The 26,367-nt window shown below is 42.6% G+C and overlaps 1 protein-coding gene across 1 annotated transcript; it reads left to right on the top strand.

Moving 5' to 3' along the window:
• Positions 1–1,906: 1,906 nt before the first annotated feature.
• nampt1 (nicotinamide phosphoribosyltransferase 1) lies at positions 1,907–24,263 on the top strand. Its single transcript, XM_047575307.1, has 11 exons — positions 1,907–2,068; positions 9,118–9,274; positions 10,708–10,811; positions 11,495–11,623; positions 15,674–15,832; positions 16,896–17,032; positions 19,263–19,488; positions 19,597–19,716; positions 19,804–19,944; positions 20,514–20,648; positions 20,763–24,263. The coding sequence occupies exons 1-11, from the start codon at positions 2,015–2,017 to the stop codon at positions 20,874–20,876; spliced, it is 1,476 nt and encodes a 491-aa protein (XP_047431263.1). The 5' UTR covers positions 1,907–2,014; the 3' UTR covers positions 20,877–24,263.
• The last annotated feature ends 2,104 nt before the right edge of the window (positions 24,264–26,367 follow it).

Below are 26,367 nucleotides of genomic sequence, written 5' to 3'. Positions count from 1 at the left end.
TTAAAACAGCATACTGGGCAGCGCTGGCACTATTAGCTGCCTGAGGCTTTTTACCAAGCCAATTTTCAAATCAAGACAGTGTTGTGTAAAATTCCTCCAGGGTTTTCCTTAATACATATTGAAATACATTCTGTACGTTACAGCTGTCTGCTCCTGACGCTCGCTAGGCGTGAGTAATATCCTGAGTGTTAATCTAAACACGTTTATTTGTAAATCTCAATTCTCATAGAGAATTAATAGGTCTCTGCCTATCAAGATTGTGATGTTAAATAAATGATATCACTTTCTTCCCGAGCAGCGGTCATGAAGGGTTGGATGTATCCAGGGGTGCAATCCAAGAAACCAGTGATAAAATCGTCTTCCTCTGTGCTAATTTGCTTATTAATACTTCATACTGCGCTCTGTAATACATTGATCTAGACAGGATTCAGCATTTATGTGCTGAGCTACAACAACATTTGGATCACACAAATACCGCAGTGTGCACAAATTTAAACAAACTGCACAAGATGTAAACTGTTAAAAAGATCCAGACCACAACATGACAAGCATACAAGTCAACAGTTAATGTTACTTAATTAACATTGTATGCCCCTAATGAATTTTGCATTCTTAAACCTCCTTCACACTCTTCAACGGAAGGCGTTCTAATTACCTTTGCCTCTTCTCATGATTATGTTTTTATATATATACACTGTATAATATATTATATCTTATGAGTCTAGTGGCACACATTCTGTTGGCAAATCATTCTTATTGGTGGGTTTTGCGATCTCAGCAATGCCCAGAGGTTTAGTTAGAGTAGATGGAACGTATCTATGTTGCTGAGCAGAGATTGAATAGTTTTCATGCAACAGCAGCTTCCATAATACCACAGTGTAACTATGAAAATGCGCATACTGATGTTCATTTTAAGCTTTTGATGAACAACACTGCCCCCATGTGCTGAGACTGGGAAGTGCGCCAATTTTACATAGATAATAGAATAGAATAGAATTTATTGTCATTGTTCATTGCACAGGTATAATGAAGTTAAGGTGAGCCTCAGGCCTCAGTGTCGTAGAAGTACAGGAATAGAAAAAATAAAATAAGGGAAATGTAAAAATGTAATGGAAATGGACAGGAAAATCAACATAAGTAATAGCATTGCAAGTGGAAGACTGGTAATATATAAAAGACTGTATTAACTGTTTAGCATGTTTGTGCAAAAGAGCGGCAACAGTGCAAATAAATAAATAAATAAATAAATAAAAAAGGTGTCTGGGCAGTGGTGGTCCCAAACTATGTCCAGTTAAACAGGCATTTTTACATTTTTACAAGGAAGTATTTCAACAGTGGCATTGTACAGCCTGAAGGCTCCTGAACCTCAGTATAATGAGAGAAGCCTCTGCCACTGCTGCTGCTGCTTCTCTGCCCCACCGGGACGTCGTGGAAGGGGGTGCCTGATGTTGTCCAGGATGGACTGCACTGTGTTGCATGTGCCTGTTTCAGCAATAGTCCCCAGTGAGTCCACCTTCCTGCCAATCTGCCCTCTTAACCAGTCTGTTCAGTCTCGAGAGGGTCATGCTGTCCCCCAAACAGACCGCAGCATGAAAAAGAGTGAATTGAATAACTATTTTCTCCATAAAGAAATTAAAAATTTATAAAAAAATATATATATATATTTTAGTGACTTATTAATTTAGTTTTGTGTAGAGTGTAAGTATGATATGTAGAAAAAAAAGAGCAATGTCATTTTGGTATTTCTGTGTCGGTTCTGAGTGTGCCATCTTCGTAAATATATACGATCTTTGCTTCAACCGGGTGAGCTGATTGGCCGAGTGATTCCGATTGTAGCCGAAGGATGCCGGAGTTTTGGTGACGAATAATAATCCGCCCGCCCCTTCCTCCGCCTGGATCTCTCCCCCTTGCTCCCCCCTCCCACCCCTGTACCAGGGCTGGAGTCTCCGGCAGCACGGCGCGCAACACAACACATTGACAGCTGCGACGGATTCACTACCGAGGGGGGGAAACGATGGAGCACAGAGGCGCCGACTTCAACATACTGCTAGCGACCGATTCATACAAGGTACCCAATGGCGGGTTTAAGACCGAGGCGGGGCGGGGTGGAGGTAGGGCGCGTGAGGTAGGAAAATTGATAAAAGTCAAGGTGGTTTCATCATCGGTCCCGAGGCCACCATCACACCGCTCCGTCCGTCCGTGTGTGGCCGGTCCCCGTCGGTTCAGCGCAGGCCGGGTTGGGTTGGAGGAGAGGAGAGAAAGCAGCAGAGGTGTCGGGTACCAAATCCAGAGAGCAGGCATCCCCCTCTTTTAAGCTAGCGGACTTAGCCCCGGTGGATGTAACGAGGGGCAGCCCCTCCACCGACTTTGCTAGTCTCATTGGCATCCAGCTAGCTGGTTTAGCTAGTTAGCTCACAGGGAGCGCTGGAGAGGAGAGAGGAGGTGGAGGAGGGTATAGATATATGTATATAAAAAAGAGGCTAATATTAGCAGCTAGCTAGCAAGCTGTGTGCTTGTCCCGGTGAGCAGCCCATAGACAAAGTCAGTCGCGGCGGCCGGGCGTAAAGAGCATGCACGTTTGACTTTCAAGAGAAACAAAACCGAAAGTCAAAGCCGGACATTTTCCGAGGTTATCCGAGTCCGAAGTCTTAATTTTACAACTGCGGTGTCGAACTCGTTTTAGTTCAGAGGCCACATTCAGCACAGTTTGATCTCATATAACACAATAGCGTATTTATTAACCTATAAATAACTGCAACTTCCTTTGTTTTACTGCACAGGTGTCAAACATACGGCCCGCGGGGCAAAAATGGCCCGCCAGAGGGTCAAATCTGGCCCCTAACATGTATTTGCAAAGCGCGAAAATGACTGAATTGTTTTTGAATGAACGTAACTGCTATTCCTAATTTGACCACCTTTTTACAAAGAGAAGTGGACAGTGAGACCAAGGACTAAACAACAGACAGCAACCTGCCCAAATTTCACCTATCTTTCTCAAGATATTAATTTTTTTAAATTTTTTGTTACTTTTAGGTCATTATTCTGTTATATTACTCGTCTGGCCCACTTTATTTCGGATTTGGCTAAGTAAAATCAGAATCAGAACACCCCTGTTTTATTGAAAATAAGTATATGATAAAAATACACAAAATGTGTAATATACAACCAGACATTTCTTACCAACAAATTTCTATTTAATTCCAGCTCCTACGAATAGCAATTACTTTTATTGTAAAAATTGCCTTTATGTAATTTGTGCACTTTGCGCACTTTGCAAATTCATCCCGCCAGGGATGGGCCCGATTGGACTCTCTGGTGGGCCACTTTTGGCCCGTGGGCCTTATGTTTGACACCTGTGATTTACAAGGATGAGACCTTTTAATGATATTCAACAGACAGACAACTATAAAAAAATTAAACAAAGAATAAATGCACTTGCAGTAATGCTTTATAGCACGTAGCAAGGGGGTTGCTGGGCTGGTTGCCATGTACTGCAGTCATGTGACAATAATCAGTGATGCTGATGGCGGAACAGAGATTATTAGACAGGACCAGGGTGAGAGTGGAGGAGTCACCAGCATTAGCCTTGACTTTGAAAGACAAAAATTCAAACATCAAAAGTCAGATGAGATTATTGGAAGATCATATGTCGGCATTTATGAAGCAGCAATGAGCTTAATTATGGTGTAGTTTTGGGTATTGGTAACAACATTAATAAATGGCAAATATGCATGTCTATTTATTTATTTGATTAATTAATAATTCACCCAGTCCATGGTATGTTTAAAAACCAAAGCTTCAGCAAAGCCACTGACTGATTCGTTGAGTTTCTTGAAAATGTTTCACCATTCATTCAGTAGATTCTTCAGTTTTAAAATGACTGATGGGGACTTTTATCTGGACCATCTGGGGGTGGTGAACATCTGAAAACTTCACAACCAGATACTCACTTGCAACTGGAGGATGTTACTCAGAGTATCCTTAACTTTCCCCCCCATGATATGTATTTGTCATAGTTTCAGTATAAACCCGAACTCCCCTCGTGTCATTTAGAACTAGACGTATAAATATTTTTAACTCATGCAGCCTCTCCCCTTTTTTGCCTGTCACCATCAGTTGGTCTTCACTGTACATTGTTTTGTACCATTAGATGTTTTAATTTCATTTGGGGTAGTAATAAGACTATCCTTGGGGTGAAAATAAAGCACCATAGTACGCTGCATGTGTATTATTGTTTTAAAGCTAATGAATAACTCTTTACTCACAGAACATATCTGTAATATCTCATTTTAATGAACCACGGTAAGATAATGGGCTCCTTTTGATTCCCAGCCCGGCTAAGTGTGTGTAATGTTTTGATCTATGTTCTTTTCATACGAGGTACACAGTATATTATCAGTGCATTATAATTTAATATAAATCCATCTAGGAAGACTGCTGTTTCTGTAAAAATATTTATTAGTTAGCTTGTAATAGAAAGAAACTGAAGGTGAACAGCCACACTGTGAGCACATAAGTCACGTTAATACCATTGCTGATTAGTTTTGAGTGCTTGTGAAGGGAGGTGATTAAATGAAAGGGGTCTAACTCCTTCCGAGTGTGTCGTCGGCTTAACAAGAAACCTTCTGTGTGAGAGGTGCCAATTTATAACCCACGGCTCACCCAAAATACATAACTTTGGTTTCCATTGTTATTGAAACTAAAGGTTGACAGATATGGATTTTCTGGGGTCGATACCGATTTTGTTTACAACAGCATTGGATGATTGGCTGATGTCCGATTGCTGATGTTCTGGGCCAATATTTGGAGCTGATACTGCATTTTCTGCCTCCATTTGCATGATAAAAATGATGCAGTGATGACAAATGTTATAAATCTCAATTTAACCAAAAACATTTATTGAACTTAAAGAATATTTAACGCTCTTACACGCACTCTGCTAGTGGGGGAGGGGCAATGTATGGGCTGCATGGGTCCACAGCAGCCTATGGATGCACCTGTCTGTAAATCTTACAGAGGAATATATATACCGCACAAAAAAAAAAAAAAATGCAAATATCGGCCAGTCAATATATCGGTGGATCTGTAATTGAAACATAAAGTTGGGCCATTGTAGTTTATGGTTTTAATCAATATCTGTTCATATAGACAATTTGTCTATTTGTCAGAGCCTGTTCAACAATGCAACTGCCTTTTAAAGAACACAGGCTTTATTTTACTAAATTGAGGCTGTGCTTCACACTGATTTTGAAAGAACCTTTATTTAGTCATACATGTATTTATTAGGGGTTCTGCGTATCATAACAAGTTACCACATATCAGCCGATATCAAATTTATCCAGGAAGTGGCACTGGTATTAGGAAGGAAAAAGGTGTAATTAAGTAATTAAAGCTTAGGCAAAAAAATCCCATTAATTGGGCCCTTTGACCAAAATGTCCAGTTAGTATTTTACTACCTAGATATATTTCAAGAACTAACCCCCTTTCAGTTTATTCACTTCAGTGATGACTTTCATTGTGCCTTAAGCTTTTCACGCATCTTTTAAACAACCGTAAAGGAAACACTTTGGCTGAGACAGATCAAGTTTCATATTGTGTCTTTCCGTGCCAGGTTTAAGTTGGTTATTATTGTCCCTTGAAACAGTTGAGTCATGCAACTGAACAGTAGCTAAGTGCCATTCAGGGTGTGTTGTGTCTGAGTACCCAAGCATTTACCCATTATACTAAATTCACAAGCTGCATCTGACTTTACCGTTGGATGTGCACAGTTTCTGTAGAAGCGTCTTGTTTGTGTGTGTCTAGTCCGTGCATACCGGTGTAATAAAAAAAAGAAGAGGTACTATTGCAAGCGAAGCGTATGATGGACACGCTGTTTAACCGGGGGGCATTATACTCTGTCCACAGGACATAAAAACAAGCTGTGCCCAAATGCCTTTGAGGCTGAGCAACTCTTTTCAGTTCAAAGAAACAAAAGACAAAGCCAAGCTTCTCTGTTGTCAGTAAACACACATGCACAAGTCTGTTGTCACCATGTAAAGTCTGTCAGATTTAAACATGGTGCCGTGCAGCACGTATTATATTGTTTACATAGATTTTTGAAGCACTGTTTGCAGCCATGTGACAGACGGAGGTGAAGCATTGATGTGGAGCAGAATGACCACAGTGGGAATAGAAGTGGTGGCATGTCGGTTATGGGATGGCCCCGATCTCCATTGTGTTACGCTACACAAGAGCTGCATGCTTCAGATCTCGTAAGACAAACCTAAAAATCTCTTTTGAGTTATCAGTACTTCCACCGTCATCCCAAGTTCACATTACAACAGTAAATATTAAAAGGGGCGGCTCAGAAATGACTTGATCAAGTCATTTAACTTGTCACATGTTCACATGCCTCAGGGTTTCAATAAAGCTGGCAAAAAGAAGATGGGTTGGTTTAATAGGTGAGATCCTGTCAGCTCAGGTCGACGTCTCATGTCAGATCATGCAAATAGTGGTAATAATCATCCTAAAAAATGCCACCAATCAATTATTTGACTTTCATAAAACCCTCTGATTAATTAAAGTTGACTGATTTGTGTATTGTCTCCAAAGGGCCGTGTGCGAATGCTGAGCGAGTGTTATTTGTTGAGATATGCTGACCTACCAGACTTCTAATGAAATATATATATATATATATATAATAAGTGTCAAATTAGCCTGTGGGGTCACTATACAGTTATAAAGGCCGTTTGCTGGAAAGTATCATTGGGTGTTACAGATGCTAGTTTTGCCTTTATGAAACGGTGTTTATATGCACACATCAGCGTGCGTGTGCCAATGAATATGTCGTCACGTGGGCCGGCCCAAGTGTCATGTTGAGGGTCTTGACTCTATTTTGAGTCCTCGAAAGCCCAGCGGAAAGGACACGGGCAGGGGTCAAAGAAACTGAGTCGTTCATTGACATTTATCCCCGTCTCTTCGACACAAACCGTGGGTGCGGGGCCGTTTTGTCGCTCCCTGCATAATGTTTGTCCGCGGCCCCAATTTCAAGGGTAATTGCACCTGTGCTTCCAACGTAACCTTTGTGTGTGTACAATAGCGAGAACTTAAGAAGTTTCCCAAGGGTGCTGTCAAATGAAGGACGAGCCTACGGTCAATAGAAACCGCTGTCCTTTTTTATTGTAGAGTGTATTCTGTTACTCCTGAAGGCAAATGTCTGGCCTTTTTTTTTTGTTTTTGTTTTTTTTTATTGCTACAGGTTTAACTGGTCTGGTGTGGCCGGTGGCTTAGAGTGGGTTAGATATTCTTACAAACTTGTGCATTCATTTTACTGACTGTATGACTTCTTCCCTATTCGTGCTACATTTTAGCTTTTAAGAAAATCACATGAGCTTTTCTTGTGGTTACACTTTATGCTGTGCGACAAAAGTTGGTATGGCATTTCTTCAGACGTCTAAAGCCACGACAGATGAGTGCACCGCTGTGGTGAGGGTTAAATCCTCAAAAGCCCCAGTGTACTCTGTGGAAATCCCTGAACTCATTTGGGATTTAATTGATGGCAGGACGGCCGCAGCTGACTCTGTATCTTTTTCCTATTTTTGTGAGAGGGCAGTTTATTCTTTAAACATTCCTGGACGTGTCTCAAATTGTTTACTCGGTTGCACATCGCTGATATTAGCCGGTGGTGGCGCTCCGTTTGCAGGAGATTAGAAGATTAGCAGTATCGCACGCCGAGCGCGTACAGGTATTTCTTGAATTGTCCTGGAATAATAGGGAACGTGCAGCTGTGGGAAAAGTCTACCAGAATGTTTTGATTTGACACAACGGGCTGGTGTTTGCTATGTTCTCAGATAAAAGTTAACATTGTTTAACTCGGCCGTGTGTCTATTGGAAACAACCCAATGTATCTTTGGTGTCCAAGGAAGAAACATTTATTTGAGTGTTTTGTAAATGTTTTATTCTTCTTTGCCCAGTCACCAAATTACACTTTGTACACCACTAGTAGTTTAGAAGATGGTTGTGTAATCTTGAGAGCATCTCAACATTTATTCGGAACATTTCATCAGTTCCTCTGACAGCTGCAGCTTTTCCTTGTGAAACTTTAAAATTACATAGCGTTTCCAATGGGTTCTGTTTTGCAATTCCAAAGTATTGCAAGATAAAAACTTTTCACCCCGAACCCAACCTTTTGCACAAATGAGTTGCATAGTGATGAAATATACAGTATAACCACAAGTTTTGTACGATATTGAAAACATTGTATACACGTGTATACAGTTAATACATTTTTCATGTATTTTCTTGTTATGTTCAGGATGTTTCTCAAGTGGTAGTTTAAAGAATTGGAGTTTTTATTTTTCAGCTTTTATTTTTTTATTTTTTTATTATTTTTTTTATTTTTTCAATTTTTTTAATTATTATTTTCATTTTCATTATTTTTCAGCTTTTATTTATTTATTTTTTCTATTTTTCAGCTTTTATTTTTTCATTATTTTCTTTTTAATTATTTTCCAGCTTTTATTTTTTCATTATTTTCTTATCTTTCAGCTTTTATTACTTTCTTGTTATTTTTCAATTTTTATTATTCACCTTGTTTTTCTCACCTCAGTGAAGCGGCTGCATTCACGTGACATGTGGCTCTTTTCCACAGGCTTGTGTGCCAGTGTTGGCATGTTAATTTGGGCTTTGGTTGCAATGAAACCAAAGCTGCAGGGTTTTTTTTTTTTCTGATTTAGTGCCTTGTTATTTGGTATTTGTCATTAACACCGAGCTCCCTCTCTCCAGCTCACCTGACGACCGCCGCCTTCGTCTGCTGCCACTCTCTCTTTTGTTGAGCAGGCGAAGAGAGGCCAAGTTGTAATTTTGCAGCAGCTGACAGCCGCTATTAATTATCCCTTAAAGGAATCATGCATTTTTAAGTCTCTTGATAAATGAGGCTCACGGCTAACTTGGAGAGCTCATTTCTTTTAGTACGCCGAGGTAAAGACCGAGCCGGTGAGCGTACAACAATTATAGCTTTTCTAATTTATTGTGATGCTTGCGGACGCCGTGCACGTCTTTTAATGTTGTCCTAACTCAATTCTCTGGTTATTTATCGTGACTGACCCGGTCAATTTGTCTTGTGCTCCGTCTCCGCAGGTAACGCATTACAAACAGTATCCTCCCAACACGAGTAAAGTGTACTCGTACTTCGAGTGTCGTGAGAAGAGGACGGAGCCCACCAAAAACAGAAAAGTCAAATATGACAAAACCGTCTTCTACGGCCTACAGTACATCCTCCACAAATACCTAAAAGGTAAGTGTAGGATCCTTGAATAATTTGAATAAAAGTGACCTCAGGCCCAGCGGGAGCGTCTGAGTGTAGTTTGGTGCTGCGAAGCCACAACTTCTTCCATTGTTTCAAGTCAACTCCAGTCAGCAAATTAAGAAAAGCTAATATTCCAGCACTTTGATTGTATAATCTAGACATAGAGGGGTTTAAAACTTTCATTTTCTGAGACTATGCGCTTACTGTATTAGTCCTTTTAAGCTCTTTATACATTTTTTTTATTATTATAATAATAAACTACTCTATAAGTGAAGTTAACTTCGCAAAGATTTTGCATAGCTCTTAGTTTATTGGTCCCTGTGGGAGCATTTTATTCTTTTGTTCTTGGCTCTCCAGGGTAAGGTCAGGGTACAGGGTCAGCTGTGAGGCCGTCCGCCCGAGGCTATTCAAATTCATTGCGTTGCTCAAGGACACTTCAGCAGGGCAGGTGGCTTCTATTGAGGCCGTGCTGCAACAGTTTCTTTATTCACTTGCACAACAACAAGGTTACAGTATGTTTCAGGATGATTGGGGCGTATGCTGCTGGAAAAAAAAAACAAAGAGTTCGAAAGAAGAAGAAAAAAAAAAACAGCTTGAGGGAAGGCGAAATGCGCCGTGCCCTAATGAACCCGAGTCGGGAAAAGGTTGGCGTTTGTGTTACTTTGCGAGATCCTGAGTGGCATGAAAGGAGAAGGAGTCGAAAGAATGCGTCTGCCTCCTGTCTCTTAAGAGGATTTCATGGTGTGGAAGCAGAGGTACGGGGATAACGGGGAGAACAGAGAGAGGGAAGACAAAAGCACAGCTGCTCTTTCAGTGTCGGCGGCAGAAAGGCCAGCTGTCTGCACAGAGCGTCCCTCGCAGCTCAGTGATTAGGTCAGCTATTAGAGATGCGTCCTCGGCCCTCGAAACGTGAAGAACCACAAGTGCGTCTCGTGATTTTCTTGTGCGAAGGACAAATCGGGGAGAGGGAAAGTGAAAGCAGAAACGCCTGCGCAAAACCGCGTACATTAAATGAGTCGTACATTAAAACGAATAACCGTTTTTTTTTGTGTACCTTTTGTCCACAGAGTTAATTATACGTTGGAAACGCACGTATGGAGGCTGCGTCAAAGCAAAATCAAAGCAATCATTTGAGAGTTTGCATGCACTTCCCCGTTGTGGTTTATTGTGTTCCAACAGGTTTTATGAATTAGTTTCCATGCAGCGTTAAAACCACACAAACCGGAAATGTGACATGGAGAGCGGCTGGTAGCACACGTTGTGTTCTTTTGGACAAAGACGCCTAGTCATCATGCACAGGAAGCGTCTAATTTACTTACAGTAGAGTGCCACTGCAGCGTCTTTCCAATGTGTTTCGTAAGCTGCTCGCTTTATATTTCCGTTTCTCAATCCCTCTCTTCCTTCTCCTCCCTCCTCTCCAGGAAAGGTGGTGACTCCGGAGAAGATTCAGGAGGCGAAGGAGGTATACAGAGAACACTTCCAGGACGACGTCTTCAACGAGAAGGGGTGGAATTACATTTTGGAGGTAAGCGGCCGCTCAAAGTGTCCGACACTGTTTCCATGCGGGCGATAGATTCCATGAGGGCGTTATCAAGGAATGGCTTCATTGAGGAATATGCTGTAAATTGAAACCAGGCGTCCAGGTGTACACATACACATGCTAATATTTGCAAACAAAACATCCTCAAGGTCTCCTCTGTAAGAGAAGATTGTAGTCTGTCCTAGATATGTACACCCACCCTTAGGAGATGTTTGTCTGAAAAACATATTCAAGTACAAGGAGAAAGTTTATAGTCTGATTACAGGCAGATTTACTCGCTTAAGAGCCTGAAAATTGCCTTGATACATGAGAATAAGCAGCTTAAATATCATAAATCCAAAACTATCTGGTGCTGTGGTTTTCCACCGAGCCTCAGCTGATAAAGACTTTGAATACGAGTCAGATTTGACACCTTGGAATAAATCGCAATCAGTTTCTACATCTATGAAATTGTTTATAGGTTGTTTCAGCACCTTGGAGAGAGCACAAGTTAAGAAAAGCTTTAATAAACCCTGATATATTCTCTGTCATCGCTCAGTAATCTATCACCGCGCTGCTTAATCCCTCTCTCCTCTGGCAGCTTTACCTTTTCAAGTCGCCTCAACTAAAAACGCTTGTTTGTGCGGCGGGGGTTTTAACTGAGACGTGCGTGTCTTTTGTGTTGACAGAAATACAATGGACACCTGCCCATTGAAATCAAGGCGGTGCCAGAGGGGAGCGTCATTCCTCGAGGCAATGTTCTGTTCACGGTGGAGAGCACGGACCCTGAATGCTACTGGCTCACCAACTGGGTGGAGGTGAGTTCGTCTCGTGTGCCGTCTGGGGACGGATTGCAGGACGTGGGCAGTTACCTAACATGACATGAAAATGACATGTCGCCGTCCCTCAGAGGGTTATTTTTTGACACTGTAATTTTAGACGTTTCTCTTTATCAAGTTAACGGCACCAACATATCACAGCTGAAAATTTTATGTGCTCCTCATATCTCTACAAAAACTACATCGCTAGGCATATCAATAAGATTTAATGGTTACCTCAATTGGTTCATTGATTAAAGACAGGAAACGTTAGCAACACCTATGCCCTGTTTATTACAGCGGAGCGCTAATAGTTTTCTAAAAGCCATCATCTTTTTAGTTTGGCCGCATGCCCGCCGACACTTCTTACTGCTCCTTAAATCTGCCTGAATTACAGCCCCTTCTGTGCTTATTGCTTAATCAGTGCCTGGAGATGTGCTGTAACTGCAGCACAGAGCTTCAGACTGCCAGGTGATGGAAAGTGCTGGAGTTATAGTAGTTTACACAATAATAATTTCAACAGTTCTCGCCTCTGAAATGATTAGATTTATTCACTTGGCAGAAGGTGCAGGTGACTAGGATCACATGGGAAGATTTTATTTGTTACTGTGATTTGATTAAACATCTAGTTATACATGGAGTGGAGTTCACTTTTACACCTGTGTAGACACAAACAAACACACATATATAGATATATATAGATATATTATATTTTTCAGCCATAATCACGTGTTTACAACATTTTCCACTGGCTGAGAGTGGAATTAATGCATTAGATTGATTTAGGGTCGACTGTTTTACTGTGATGATGAGTAAATATTGAATGTAGAATATTCCCCCACTAGTAGTAAAACTTGTTTACATGGCCCCCGTGACAGCACTGCCTTCTGATGTGGAAATCTGGGGACATAAAAAAAAATAATTAAATGTTATCAAGATGAAATGAAGAAACAGGGACAATTACAGTTTCATTTATTTTGACGTATTTATTCATACTTAAACATATTTAAACTGCTATAGTAACTGTAGTGTAGTGTTTCTCATTCATAAAACGCTAAAATTGGGGACACTTTCGGAGACAGCTATAAAAACCCAAACAACAAAATACGGTGTGTCAGTATATTAAAAATACATCTCACAATAGGGAGAAAAAAATACCGGTATTCAGTGAGAAAGTGTGTCCAGACTTCTGACTGGTAGTGTAAATGTCCCCTCTTTCTTTCTGTCCTGATGTCCACGCTGAGAATACAGAGCTAGTTTCTTAAGCGGTGTGTGTCAAAGTGCCTCAAAATACTTCAAGAGATTGAGATCGACACGGGCCTTCTCAGCAAGGAGAGGAAATGAAACTGGAAACCACTAATTCTGAAGTCAATAAGCATCAAAATGATCCATCAGAATGATTGTGTGTCAACACAACTGTGTGCTATGACCTGCAGTGGACCAGTTAAGCCTCCTGTTTCCAGCCTTTGTGCTAAGCTAAGCTAGCTAGGCTGTAGCTTCACATTTCCCAAATGCCTTTTCATTCAGTTTGAAATGCAACTCGTGAGCTTGTGGTTGAGGCCGTGGACATTGGGAGTGGTGTATGCAAAACGCCTGGCGCTGAAGGGGTGAGGCTGCTGCTAGGCAACCGTGGGCATCTGAGAGAAGCTAACTGGGTAACTTAATGTACATTTTTCAAAAATCACATCAGAATTTAAGTAGATTTTCATTCTGGGAGTCTCGTCACTGCGTCGTCTTTACACCGGGCTGAGGCGTGCCGCGGCATTGTGCGTCGCTGCGATCAAAAAACATCTAATGAACTTAACGCTGCATGAGCAGACTGCGCGCAGTGACTCTGCAGAACTAAATTCATTTACCGTGAACAATGTCTTCACTCTGCCTCTTCCCTTTCTCCCCCTGACTCACGCTTTGTCTTTCTCTCTTTCACCATGACGGCTTCCGACTCTGTAATATCGTGTTCGGCTGCTCCCGCTGATTAATCTTTCTCAGAAACAACATGCTTTTTTTTTTTTTAATTGATTTCTACTGACGTGAAAAGAAAGATTTGTCGACGCGTTATTTGTTTTAAAAAGTGTGGGACCAGTGATTATATGCACATAGCTCTCCTCTATGTGGCCGGGACGTAGGTCACCCAGAGCCAAGAGCAACGCGACAACACGCGTGCACGTGTGTCCTGATAAATATGGACACACTACACACACACACCTTCTGTGGCTGATATAAATACGCACATAAACACACACACGCAGGGTCATTCTTCACAGCCGATGTAAAATTAGCCACAGCATTCAATGCGGTGTCCTTGGGCTGCTCCATTCGGTCAAAGTCTGGTTCCCTTCCCCGTATCTTCTCCTTTTACTTTCTTCTCTTTCTCATCACATCTTCTTCTTTTCCTGTATCTCTCTCTGCTTTTTTTGCTTTCTCTTAGATCGTCTCCATCCCACTCCTTTGTTCCTTATCTTCCTCCATTTTGTTTGGGGCATCGATAGAGAAGTTATGTCGGCACGCGCGCACATTCCTCCATTTCACACCACAACAACCCCGTGTCAGCACAATAACTACAGCCCGTCTTCATCTGGTGTCCACACGGATCATAGTGAAACTAATTACGCCAGGAATGCACAGGAGTCTCTATCTCCATTCATTCGCCCTCCGCGCTGGATGAAGAGGGAACGCGACATGTGAACGGGAGGACGTTTATCTGCGCGACCTTGGCAGCGCGGACATTTTGACCGGCCCGCTCTTTTTTTTTTTTTTTTTTTACGGCGCATCTTCAAAGAGCTGTTTGATTTGCTCGTTGGGATTAAGAGCGGGTCGAGGTCGGGGTGCCGGGGGTCAGCGCGTAAAAAAGCGAGCGGCGCGGGCCGCGTGTGGACGTTGACCTTGCTCCGGCAGTCACATGAGTCCGTATTATGTTTTATGTTTTGATTAGTCTGAGGAGGCATGTGACCTGCTCAGGGCCGGCAGAGTGGAGACACACTACATGGAGTTAGTGGGCAGAGAAGGCAAAGCGGTGAGTCAGAGCTGGAGGTTTCCAGACGCTGGAGTTTGGATTTTAGTCATGCGCAGTGTGCTCTCTTTATGAGCTGCTGCTGAGGCACTTAGCACAGGGCTGTCATTCATAATACACACCTATCAGGCCTAACATTATGACCTAATGCTGTGTAGGACTCCGTTGTGCCTCCAAAACAGTTCAGAGAATAGATATGAGGGGGTCTCTGGATGCTATAGGGGCCCATAGATACTTGATCAGTCGAGTGAATTTGGAGGCTTGTTTTTTGAGTTATCCCTAAACTGCCTTTGCTATGAGGTGAAGGTGTCTGGTCTGGTGTAGGTCGGGTGGTGCATGTCTAAGTAACATCCACGTGAATGAATGGCAGGTCCAAAGGTTTAACAGCAAAACACTGGATTGTCACAAGATGTTTTTCTTAATTCTCCTCTCTGTGGTAATAATGTTACGCCTCGCCATCGGTGTACATTATTCACCCGCAGCTTCATATACGTGTGCAAATTCAAACCGTGAGCTCCGCGGTCTTATTAAATATACAGCCTTACTTTCAAAAATGGCAAATGTTCTCTCACACGCACGCACGTACGTATTCAGCGCTTCACAATCTGTGTATTCACAACATTCCCCAGGTATTGGTGAGTACAGATAAGCCACTTGTTTTCACATTAAAATCTATGACTCTGGTCCAGAGTTGACATGAAGCATCGAGGAATGTACGTTTCCCAGAGTTTGTCTTGTGTGAACGGGCAGGCCGCTTTAATCCCTCTGAGCCTGTTAGTTTTGGGATTTAGCACGAGTTAAACGCTGGGAAAGCACGACGTTCACTGGTCTGTTCAGAGCTGGAATTAAAAAAATAAAAAAACTTAACTTAGAAGGTATTGCAGTGTTGAATGTTTGTATAAAGAGGCTTAATAGAGGCTTTAAAAATGATGTCGAACTAAGACAGATCTTGTTTTTTTTGTTTGTTTGATCAAATGCGCACATGGGAAACTACAAGTGCGGATCTAAATCTCGTGAACTGTCCTTTCTTGACCCGTCAGACCATCCTGGTTCAGATCTGGTACCCCATCACCGTGGCGACCAACTCTAGAGAGCAGAAGAAGATCCTCGCCAAGTACCTCCTAGAGACCTCTGGGAACTTGGAGAAGCTAGAGTACAAGCTGCATGACTTCGGCTACAGGGGCGTGTCCTCACAAGAGGTATGAAGAAAATTTCCCAAATCAGAATCGGCCTTTTTTGACCAAGTGTATGTGTGTGTGTGTGTGTTTGAGTAGAAGCAGGCGTCGTAAAGTGGACCTGTGCACGTAGCCACAGCCTGCAGCATGTTTAAAGAAAACAAATGTTAAGAATGAAATGAAATGAAACTTAAACCCATCTCAAGGTCTCTTCTCTCTACCCTCTTTTGGAGGCTTCACCCACAGCACACGCTGTTTATGGGACTGAGTTGGCCGAGTTGTCACAGAGCTGGTGTGTTTGTTTACATAAGAACTTAGCGGCTGAGAATATAAGCCAACATTCAGAACATTTTTAAATGGCTCAGAGAAAAAAAATAAATAAATAAAAGAAGAAGAAGACATTCTCAGATCACTGTATATGGGAAGAATAGTAAGAAACCTAAATACATTCAGCATAATGCACTACCACCATGTGTGGCCAACACACTATAATATTTAATTGGACCGCCTTTAGCTTTGATTATAGCATTCATTTTTCACCAAGCTCTTGCATTGATGAAGGAGAGTCTGACCACTGATTAAAGCTTTCTCCAGCACATCCCAAAGATTCTCAATCCATATGTGAAAATGATGCCTCATCCTCCCTGAACCACTCTTTCACAATTTGAGCCCCATGAATCCTGGCATTGTCATCTTGGAATATCTCTGTACCATCAGGGAAGATAAAAACCCATTGATGTAATAACCTGGTCTTTCAGTTTATTCATGAACCTACACCACAGCAAACCCAAAAAATAATGCGTTGGACAGTTCTTAACCCACTTTTAGTCATTCGTGCTTCAATCTCCTTAGATGTTTGCTCTGCTTGATGTGTGCCAATGATTTGACCCTTTCAAAACAAATAGCTACTCATTGCATCAGCTGTGGTTAAATAACTTGTCGCCAGCTGAAAGAAAATCACCCGTGTGGTAATTATCTAATAGGAGACTTGGACCTGTTTGCTTAGTTAAATCCAGGCAGTGTGTTATGCATCCAGCTGTTTTAACAAACCATTCCCCATTAAAGCCTCTGTCCTACTCCTTCACAGACTGCCGGCATCGGAGCCTCGGCCCATCTGGTCAACTTCAAGGGCACGGACACGGTCGCCGGCATCGGGGTCATTAAGAAGTACTACGGCACCAAGGACCCTGTGCCAGGCTTCTCGGTTCCGGCCGCCGAGCACAGGTAGACACACGCGCCGCCCTCCAGGTTTTATTTATGTAGTCGTCGTGTCCACACTTAAAGACGGAAAATATCGGCTTTCACTGAAGACGTAGGGCGCTGTAGTTCAGCTGTTATACAAGACCTCCAAGAAACGATGGGTCTCTGCCAACACTGTAAAGCTTTACATGTAGCCCTGAGAGGCTACGTTCAAACTCCGACATTACACTGTTAATGATCGGCAGCTCTGCCTCGGGTGAGCTGGTTCACATTCTGGCCAAGATCCAGGTCTGCAAGTGCTCTTTTTATATCCTCAGCGTAGAAAGCTCGGTCCAGATAACGGCGACTTATCTGCCAGTTGGAAAATTTACTCAGTGTTTGAGCCAAGACTCGTGTTAATTTGGTTTTCTGATTACAGCGTGGTCACCCTCACACTCATTATCTGGTTCATATATTTTATTTGGTGAGTGGGGCTGTGATTGGCTGGAGTGAGGGAGGGGGGGAGGGGGTTTGATTGGCTGCTGATGTGACGCACATGTCCCTCACATGTCTCGTGATGGTGGTGACGGTGGTGGGGGGGGACACTTCTCTCTTTCTGTTTCGCTCTCACGCTCACACGTTCGCATCTTCTCCGCCGCCGGGGCAGTTACTGCTGCTCCAGCGGCACCCTTCTTCCTTCCTTCCTACCGCGCCGGTGCATTGTGGGAATGGTGGCAAGCGTTGCCGCGGCAACCCTTATGTAATGGGCTCCTGAAATGGGTTTCGCTTCTACCTCGGGAGGGAGGAGCCGCAGTGAAATTCCACTTGGATCTGGGTGTCGAGGGAAAGGAGGGAGGCTCTCGTAGGGAAGGAGGCGTGTCGCTAACGGGCAACACTTTGATTTTTATTTGACTGAATTGGCAGATGAACTGTAGCTGCTGTAGTAAAATTTAGATCGAGTTTGTTTGAGTTTTTATTTGTTGATGTTCTGCCAGGTAGCTTCGGTTTGCTCTGGGTACACAGGTTTCACAAGCACTGTTTATTTATTCATTTTTTTTTTTTTTTTTTGTAGATGCTAGTTTAACCAAAGACTGTTTGATTTTACCAGAGGCAACCCAGATGTTACATAATCTCAGTACATAAAACTGCACAATGGCAGATTTGACTTATCCAGAGATACACTTCTAGTCTTTAATTAATTAAAGAAATTAGTTATGAAATAGAAAATAGGCTGATCTGAAAGATGAGCGAAACATTAGCCAGAATATTCCGTATAATCTGTGTTTTGTTGAACTCGACAAGCGGTTAATCGACCTCACAGTTGAGCCTGTGTTATCTCTGGCATAAATTCATTACCTTCCTCTTATTGCAAAATAGCATCGCCAACAGAACTCTGTTTGGCTGCTGTCCTACATCAGATAACACATCCAGAGCCCTAAATAGTCAGCCAGATATACAATATGTTTGTTTATTGGTTAACTTTTAAAGTGCGGCGAACTCCAAAAACTAGGGACGGCCCTTTGCATTTAAAACAGGTCTCATAAGGTGCTGGGAGGTTGCACCGAGCATCCTGATGAACTTTCCACGGTTTCTTATGTGGATTGTTGATGTCTCACTTGATCCATCTGTTCGTTAGATCAGAGCTCTGTGGGGGTGTGGGAGGAGGAGGGGGGGTAACATCTGTCTCAGGACTCTTTGTTCTTCTTTTCACTGAAGGTAGTCCTCTATGGATGTGAATGAAATTTGAGAAAAATCAGACGCTTCCCTCTCGGACGATGGATAAGAATCCAAATATGCCGCGTTCACGTGGAAAAGAAGAGGACTAAAAACAACATGTTTTATCATAATATCAGTTGACGAAGCAGCTCTAAAAGAAAACGTAATTGCTTTCACTCCAGTGACTTAACAAGCCGACGTGACTGGCTGACACGAATCTTTTTTAACCTTTAAAATCAGATCTGGTGTCAGCCGTGATTAAAAGTGATTAAAAAGCTGAAGCGCACTGCCCTCTTCTGGACGGCCTGTGACACTTAATCAAAGTCTTGTGACTTGTCTTCGGCTGCTCCTCATCTTTCTTTTGTCGTGACATTTTAGTTCCTTCTCCTTTAAGTTGTCATTGAAACGGTTAAATTATTTGTTGCCACGTTTCCCTCCGTGCTCGTCAGACTGCAGCTTAAAAATGTTTGTTGCTTTAGTTGATTTTTCTTTGTCTAGATTAAGGCGTTTCTTCCTTTAAAAAACCCGTTACATGAATCCCTCCCCGTCCTCTTTGCAGCACCATCACGGCATGGGGCAAAGACCACGAAAAAGACGCCTTTGAGCACATCATCAAGCAGTTTCCCAACGTGCCCGTGTCCATAGTCAGCGACAGCTACGACATCTACAACGCCTGTGAGAAGATTTGGGGCGAGGACCTACGAGGGCTGATAGAGAGGCGCAGCGCAGACGCCCCCCTGGTCGTCCGACCTGACTCTGGAAACCCTCTGGACACGGTCCTGAAGGTGCGGCCACATGAACAGCTTGCCTTTCATCTGGAATCTTAAAACGAGACGGGAAGCTAACCCTCCCCTCCTCCTCCTCCTCCTCCTCTCCTCTTTGTGTGTTACCAGGTGTTGGAAATCCTGGGTAAGAAGTTTCCTCCAGAGGAGAACTCTAAAGGATTCAAGGTTCTCCCGCCTTACATCAGAGTCATTCAAGGAGACGGCGTTGACATCAACACGCTTCAAGAGGTACGGACACACTGACGCACCGATTGGTGTGATGGTTTGAGTTCGTCAGCAAGGCACGGTTTTAATTCTGTGTGTAATTTTTATCAGATCGTGGAGGGGATGAAGGAGCACAAGTGGTCCATTGAGAATATCGCCTTCGGATCCGGAGGGGCTCTGCTGCAGAAGCTGACCAGAGATCTGCTCAACTGCTCTTTCAAATGCAGCTACGTGGTCACTAATGGACTCGGGGTGAGGCATACAGGAAGTTGAACCGTTTTTAGAGCTTGCCAGATCTCCGCTGTGTCGCGTTTGATCGCAATTTAAAAAAAAAAAGATCATTTCGAATAAAAAATGTTGCTGAGGGATACTGTCAGGTTGGAATGAGAAGAACACAGCTTTCCCTCTCCATACCAACATCGGTAGCCAAACAGACGTAGGGTGGAGGTGCAGCTGTTGTGATCCAGCTGCAGCTGATGCTGCGTTCAGGACAGCTTGTGGAAAGATGAGCTCTGAGTTGCCAAACTTGGAAATTACTGCTTCCAAAATAAAAATAAATAGCTGCTGCCCATATTTCAATGTTCAGCAAACGGTGGCAGCATACAGAACTTATTTTTTTCTCCTTGCGGTAACCTGCATGATATGATATCGGATGTCTGAAATTTCTGAATTAGAACATAAAATTTTTGAATTTTCACGAAGGCATCATCTGAGCCAGCTTTTTTTTTTTCGAGTTATTATTATTATTTTTACTATTTGATAATGAAAAAACAAATACATTCTAACATTTAATATTAATATTAATTGATTTTTTTGCACAGGTGAACGTGTTCAAGGATCCTGTGGCCGACCCCAACAAGCGGTCAAAGAAAGGCCGCCTGTCTCTACACCGAACGCAGAGCGGAGACTTCGTCACCCTGGAGGAGGGCAAGGGCGACCTGGAGGAGTACGGCGTGGTGAGTCCAGTGCACGCAGAAGCACGCACAAAAAAAAAACACTTTACCACACCTTCTTGTCGCATTTTTGTTCTTTCCTCTTCTCACCCTTCTCCAACTCGTCTCTCTCTCCAGGACCTGCTGCACACGGTCTTTCAGAACGGGACGATCGTGAAGACGTACACGTTTGATGAAGTCAGAGACAATGCCAAGCTCAAAGAGAGTGAGCTTAAGGAGCTGCTGCACTGAGTGCAGTCCTACTAAACCCTCACATGCTATCCAAACCCCCCAAACGACCCCTCCTTTCAACCCTTCACCTTCAGGCCTCCAGTATCACCCTAGAGAATGGAGGCAGAGTGCACTGCTAATAGACCCCCCCCCCACTCCTAAAGCCCGAGAACCTGAGAAATGTTCCTAAAAACCCGAGACTCCCTTAAAATATATGGAATTCCGCCATCACTTCCAAATTGCTTTTTGTTGGTTCTCCAGTGGAGTGGGGAACGAGAGATTTGGAAACTCGCACACCTAAACGGCAAACGCCCCAAAAAGTGTGCAGGTGGGAAAAAAAATGAAAGACAAGAATACGTGTGAGAGATATTTTAAGCAACAGATGTGTCGAGGTAGAGAAGTGGTGATGTTAAAAAAACGTGCGTTCACACCTTTTGTGCCCCAAATCTAAGTTTGGCGCGTTGCACCGACGGGCTGGGGAGTTCACAAATCGATGAATGTGATTGGCTGGCTGCTGATAGGCGAGCGTCTGCAAACTCTTCCGTGCAAACTCGCGAGAAAATGACATGATTGTAGGTAATTTTCCTTTTCTTTCTTTTGTTTTTTTTTTCTCGAATGAGCTGTCGGCAGCTGTATGCGGAGGGAACCCGAGACGAGTCAGTCAGTGTGAGAAAGATCATGAAAAAATACGAAAGCCACACCCACACCAGTGACCGTTCCCCGTGTATTCTGTACAGAACTGTTTAGAAAAAAAAAGAAAAATATATGTCTGAATCTACTTAGCTCTGTCTTTTACGTGAAGGAAGAAAATGATGATCACAGTGAGAAGCGGTGCACCGATAACCCTGCTAATCACGAATACTTGTAATTATGCACAATTAATTTGTTTTTTTTCCCACATTACTTTTACTTTTAATGAGTAATTATTGCGCAGCTTCTAAGTCCAATGTCTGTCAAGTACTACTACTAGTATAATACATACTGTTATTGTGAGTGTTATCGGTGCATCTCTGACCGTGTAGAAATGATCATCTCCTCGCCATCATGTCGCCCAGCGTGCATTCACATCGTGAAGGTCCAATCCAATCAAACCAAAAATACTATAAACAACGGGAATATTTATCCTAATATTTTAAGTGTTGATTAGCGATTACCCTGTTATCAGACTTTCAGAGATTTGGATCGGAGCTTCACGATGGCGAACGCTCAAGTCTTTGCTGTGTAAGAAAACCTACATCTGAAAAACAGTCTTCACTGGAATGAAGATGATATAACTATGTGTTTATGAAAGATTACATAACGTGTGTGGCTACTGGGCTGAAAGTGTATGTTAAATGTTGGGTCTGACGTGTGCGTGTTTGTGTTTGTGTGTGTGTGTGTGTGTGTGTATGTGTGTGCGTCCTGACATTTTCTTCCTTTGAAGGACTGCGTAGTATTCCTTTATGCAAATGTGCTCATCGATCGAGGGAATAGAGAACACTCTTTTTCTTTGCTGGCCTTTTATTCTGAAAGGGGTTGTGACGGACGGACGGATTGACGGGCAGGTGGTAATACGATACCGAGTGTGTTTGTCTTTCTTTTTGGGCGACTTGAGAAAAATGACAGTACCTTCTGAAATGCGGTTGTAGTTGTTGGTGCGCTGTTGCCTGGTCGGCAAAACGTTGCCCTTAGTGTCACTGCCTTAACTCGAGAAAAGCAGAGAAACTTTCAGCGGAGGTGTTCTGTGTTTGAATTTATCGCTCAGATGTAAACGGTATCTTGCGTGCTAATGCCCCTTCGGAGTTAAGTATCTTTCCATTCCGAGCGTCACTCCTGTTTCCAGGTTGCGATGGGTCTCGTTGCTAAGTCGGGGGCGGAGCTGGGAGCTGGTGACGTCACAGGAAGCAAGGTTTTTGGCGGGATTTTAATGATTAGTCTAAAAGTACATTCGTGTTAATTGGAAAACGCTAGCATGCTACCTAAAATGGTGAATATTGGAAAAGTGGCATCCAAAAAAAGTGAAGTTGCAATTCCTCTAATGGCCACTAGAGGCTTTACAGCAAAAACAAACTTGTTTTGGGCTCTAAAAACCATGAAAATTTTACATAGGTGAATGTTTATATAAGGCACCAAATTAAAATAATTATATGGCTTATATTATTAATTAAGTCATTGCCCATTTTTAATCAGGCATAGTTAATCACTGCCAAGATAGCGACAGCTAGAACCAACACACTGAGCTTCAAAACTTCTGGCTTCTTATACAGTTGTTATACATATTTACACACTCATCTTAAATCCACTGGCATGCTAATGTTAGCATTTGGTTCTAAGTCGCTGCTACCACAGCTGCTAACTTAAAACTTTTGAAACGCCTGCTGATAATTTATTCCCCAGACTGCGTTCTCTTCTCAGACATTCAGCTGTTTTACATTCATAGCTTCCCACATCTTCACCTTGGGAGCTCGGCGTTGCTATCAGTCTGCCAAGCGTTTGGCCCTGAGCTGCTTCGCTGGAGCTCCTAGCGCGTCGCCGACCTTATTCGCTGACCCCGCTAGTTCCCTGCGATTTTAGGAAAAGACCTTGAAGAAGGAAAAGCCTTGTGACGTCGCCGGCTCTCTCCTCTGGCTCCGGCTCAGACGAGCTGGTGGAGACCGCAGCCAGTCACACACCGGCCGAAACAGCGTCAAATGGTTTTATCTTCCGTCTGATTTTTGTTTTTTTTTTTTTGCAATCGTCGCTGCTGTTACATATAAAATCTGTCAGATCATCTGTTATACAATCGTTGAGACACAGTAGTTCCTTTCATTTCCGAATATGGGGTGCATTTAGTAAAATTTTGGTTTTACTATTTTGATACTGTCTCGGTTCTTACCTCAGAGAAATATTATTTTGTATGACAAAGGAGAAAAAAAAACACAAATGCCAGAAAATATCGCAGTAAATATCCTTATTTACCAACAATGCGGCCATACTGCCTTCTCACTTGTACATAAAAACAAGTAGTTTGACTCAAGCAAGAGAGGGCAGGGTAGGGAGACGACCACACTAGAAAATATTATTATTCTTATTATTATTTTTGTCAGAACGACCATTTTTGTACCGACAGAAGAATATCCAAAACTGCTTGACTGAACGGGCCGCGTGACTGTTTCTTGTGAGGTCAAGCTTTTAGCTTCTGTTAGTGTGTGTGTGTGTGTGTGTGTGGATGTGGTCCTGTGTGAATGCTTCGTGTGCGACGGATGAAAAGGTGTTTGTGAGTACTTTTTTTTTCTCTCTCTCTCTCTGTCTCTCTCTCTGTTGTTGTTGTTTTACTTGTATGTATATGTTGGTTGTTCCAAATTCTCTCCCAACACACAACTGATATTTTAACTAACATAAACTTGCTATATTGTCAACAATACATTGATTAAAGATGCCACCCTGTAAGTTTGAAATGATTTATTGTGCCTTCCTGAAAACCTTGAGGAGGAGGAGGTGGAGGAGTGTGAATTTAATTAGAAGGGGAAATAGAGGCATGGCAGTGGAAATACAAGCACAACGCAGGTAGTCTGCAGCCCTTTTCCTTTCGTCTCTCGATGGAGAAGTGGAAACTCGGTTACCTGCTGCAGTATGTGGGAAGGAGACCCGAGGGAATGAAAAGACAAGACACGCAGTAAACTTGCAGAGTATGTAATAATAATGTTGGGCTTTGGCCTTCTGAGACTATCCTGCCGAGATACATTTTTCTTTAGAAAGTGCCGCCAACCAGTGAGAACTCCCACTAGTGACCATGGTAATTAAGGCCTTAGTGTAGGGGACGTTGATGGTGTTTACATAGACAGAATCACTTCAATCCATTTGTAGTAAGTTTGTAAACAGTGTGATGTTTTTTGAGGGGCGGGGCTTAGCTGGAGGCAGAAGATCTCAAACGCTAGCTTGTAAACGCTGTATCATATTACTGTTTTGGCAAGAATGGATGAGGAAAATGCACATTTTGCAGAATATACTACTGTTATTTTAAAAAGTTGACTGACTGATGGGACTACATTCACCGACCCCTACACTCTCACTCACTGGATGGACGATTTGGCCATAGGAGGACGCAGAGGGGACGAAGTCTGGTCTGTCTTCATCAAGTGAAGCCTCTCCTACAAAGATATTAGAAGAAGAAAGTGGAACCACTGTGGAGGGTAAAGACTTCTGCTTGTACACCCCTGAAACACACAACTAACGTTAGCGGTTAGTTAGTATCAGCATTAATCTGTAACAAGAATCCCCCAAATAATGATTTACTTAATGTAATTTCAGTCACAATTTAGTCCAACCCATAACGTTATCCAGGCTGAAACTGATGATGCATTACATATTTATCTTACCTGATATGAAGTGAGGGCATCAATGGTTGTCTCCCTCCAATCCTTTCTTTACTCGCCAAAGTTGTCTAGGACTGTTAGTGTTTTTAATTTTCATTGTCATGGATGGCAGTGACAGTGTTCTCCTCAGGCTCCTCTTGGTTTTGCCTCCAGCTAACATCGTGATGTCACAGTTGGCAATATAACTTTTTTGAGATGTCAAAACTTCATTCACGACATGAATTAATTCAAAAGAAAAACAGGAACTGCTTTGTTAATCTTAACAAAAAAAAAAAAAAACTTGTTACCTCAATGTTTCTGTGTCTCCTTGTCTGTCACATTGTGATTTTTTTTTTACCACATGTGGGGAAAAAAGTGCACAGAAAGAATGTATTAATACCAATCAGTGGAATGATTGGATCAAGCAAACTATCTTCATCTCTTCATTCAGGGTCTTCTGCACCGTTGTTCTTGTTCCTGATAAACCGTTCTTAGTCTGACCCTTCGCCTAGGACCAAACTGCCTTGGGAGACCTTTCCCCGGACAGCATAGCCCCTAGGGTCATTAGGGCACTCAAACTCCTCCACCATGATAAGGTGACGGTTCACGGAGGAGAAAAAAGTATATGGGCCAATAATGGCCTTCTACTGGATTTGCTGAGGACTACACAGTAAGCATGAGCTTGGTGTCTTCAGGAGGCTGAGACCTCCACCTGCAGCCACAGTGAGCTGATCATCTGGCTGTTGGGTTGAACAGACCAGAGTCAGCAGAGGAGGTTGGACCTTTATCACAACCTCAAAAATATTAATGACAATGACAAAACAGGTCCTATATAAAACCTCCTGCTGGTAATTTGATGATGTTATGATGATGTCATCAGCATTGTGATCATGACATCATCATGAACAGAACAAACAAGCTCATTTGTTTTTGTTCCTGATGATGTCACCATAACATCGCTGATGATGTCATGATAACATGATCAAATTACCAGCAGGAGTTTTTAAATAGGATCTGTTTTTGTCATTGTCATTAATATTTTTGAGGTTGTGATAAAGGTCCAACCTCCTCTGCTGACTCTGGTCTGTTCAACCCAACAGCCAGATGATCAGCTCACTGTGGCTGCAGGTGGAGGTCTCAGCCTCCTGAAGACACCAAGCTCATGCTTACTGTGTAGTCCTCAACAAATCCAGTAGAAG

This window comes from Mugil cephalus, chromosome 22, assembly GCF_022458985.1.
Source record: "Mugil cephalus isolate CIBA_MC_2020 chromosome 22, CIBA_Mcephalus_1.1, whole genome shotgun sequence".
Lineage (NCBI taxonomy): Eukaryota > Metazoa > Chordata > Actinopteri > Mugiliformes > Mugilidae > Mugil > Mugil cephalus.
This window is presented reverse-complemented; position numbering and strand designations above follow the sequence as displayed.

Coding starts and splice junctions, on each gene's coding strand:
- nampt1 (XM_047575307.1), top strand. CDS start 2,015: ATGGAGCACAGAGGCGCCGACTTCAACATACTGCTAGCGACCGATTCA. Junction 15,833..16,895: donor GGGGCGTGTCCTCACAAGAG/GTATGAAGAAAA, acceptor ACTCCTTCACAG/ACTGCCGGCATCGGAGCCTC. Junction 19,489..19,596: donor CTCTGGACACGGTCCTGAAG/GTGCGGCCACAT, acceptor GTGTGTTACCAG/GTGTTGGAAATCCTGGGTAA.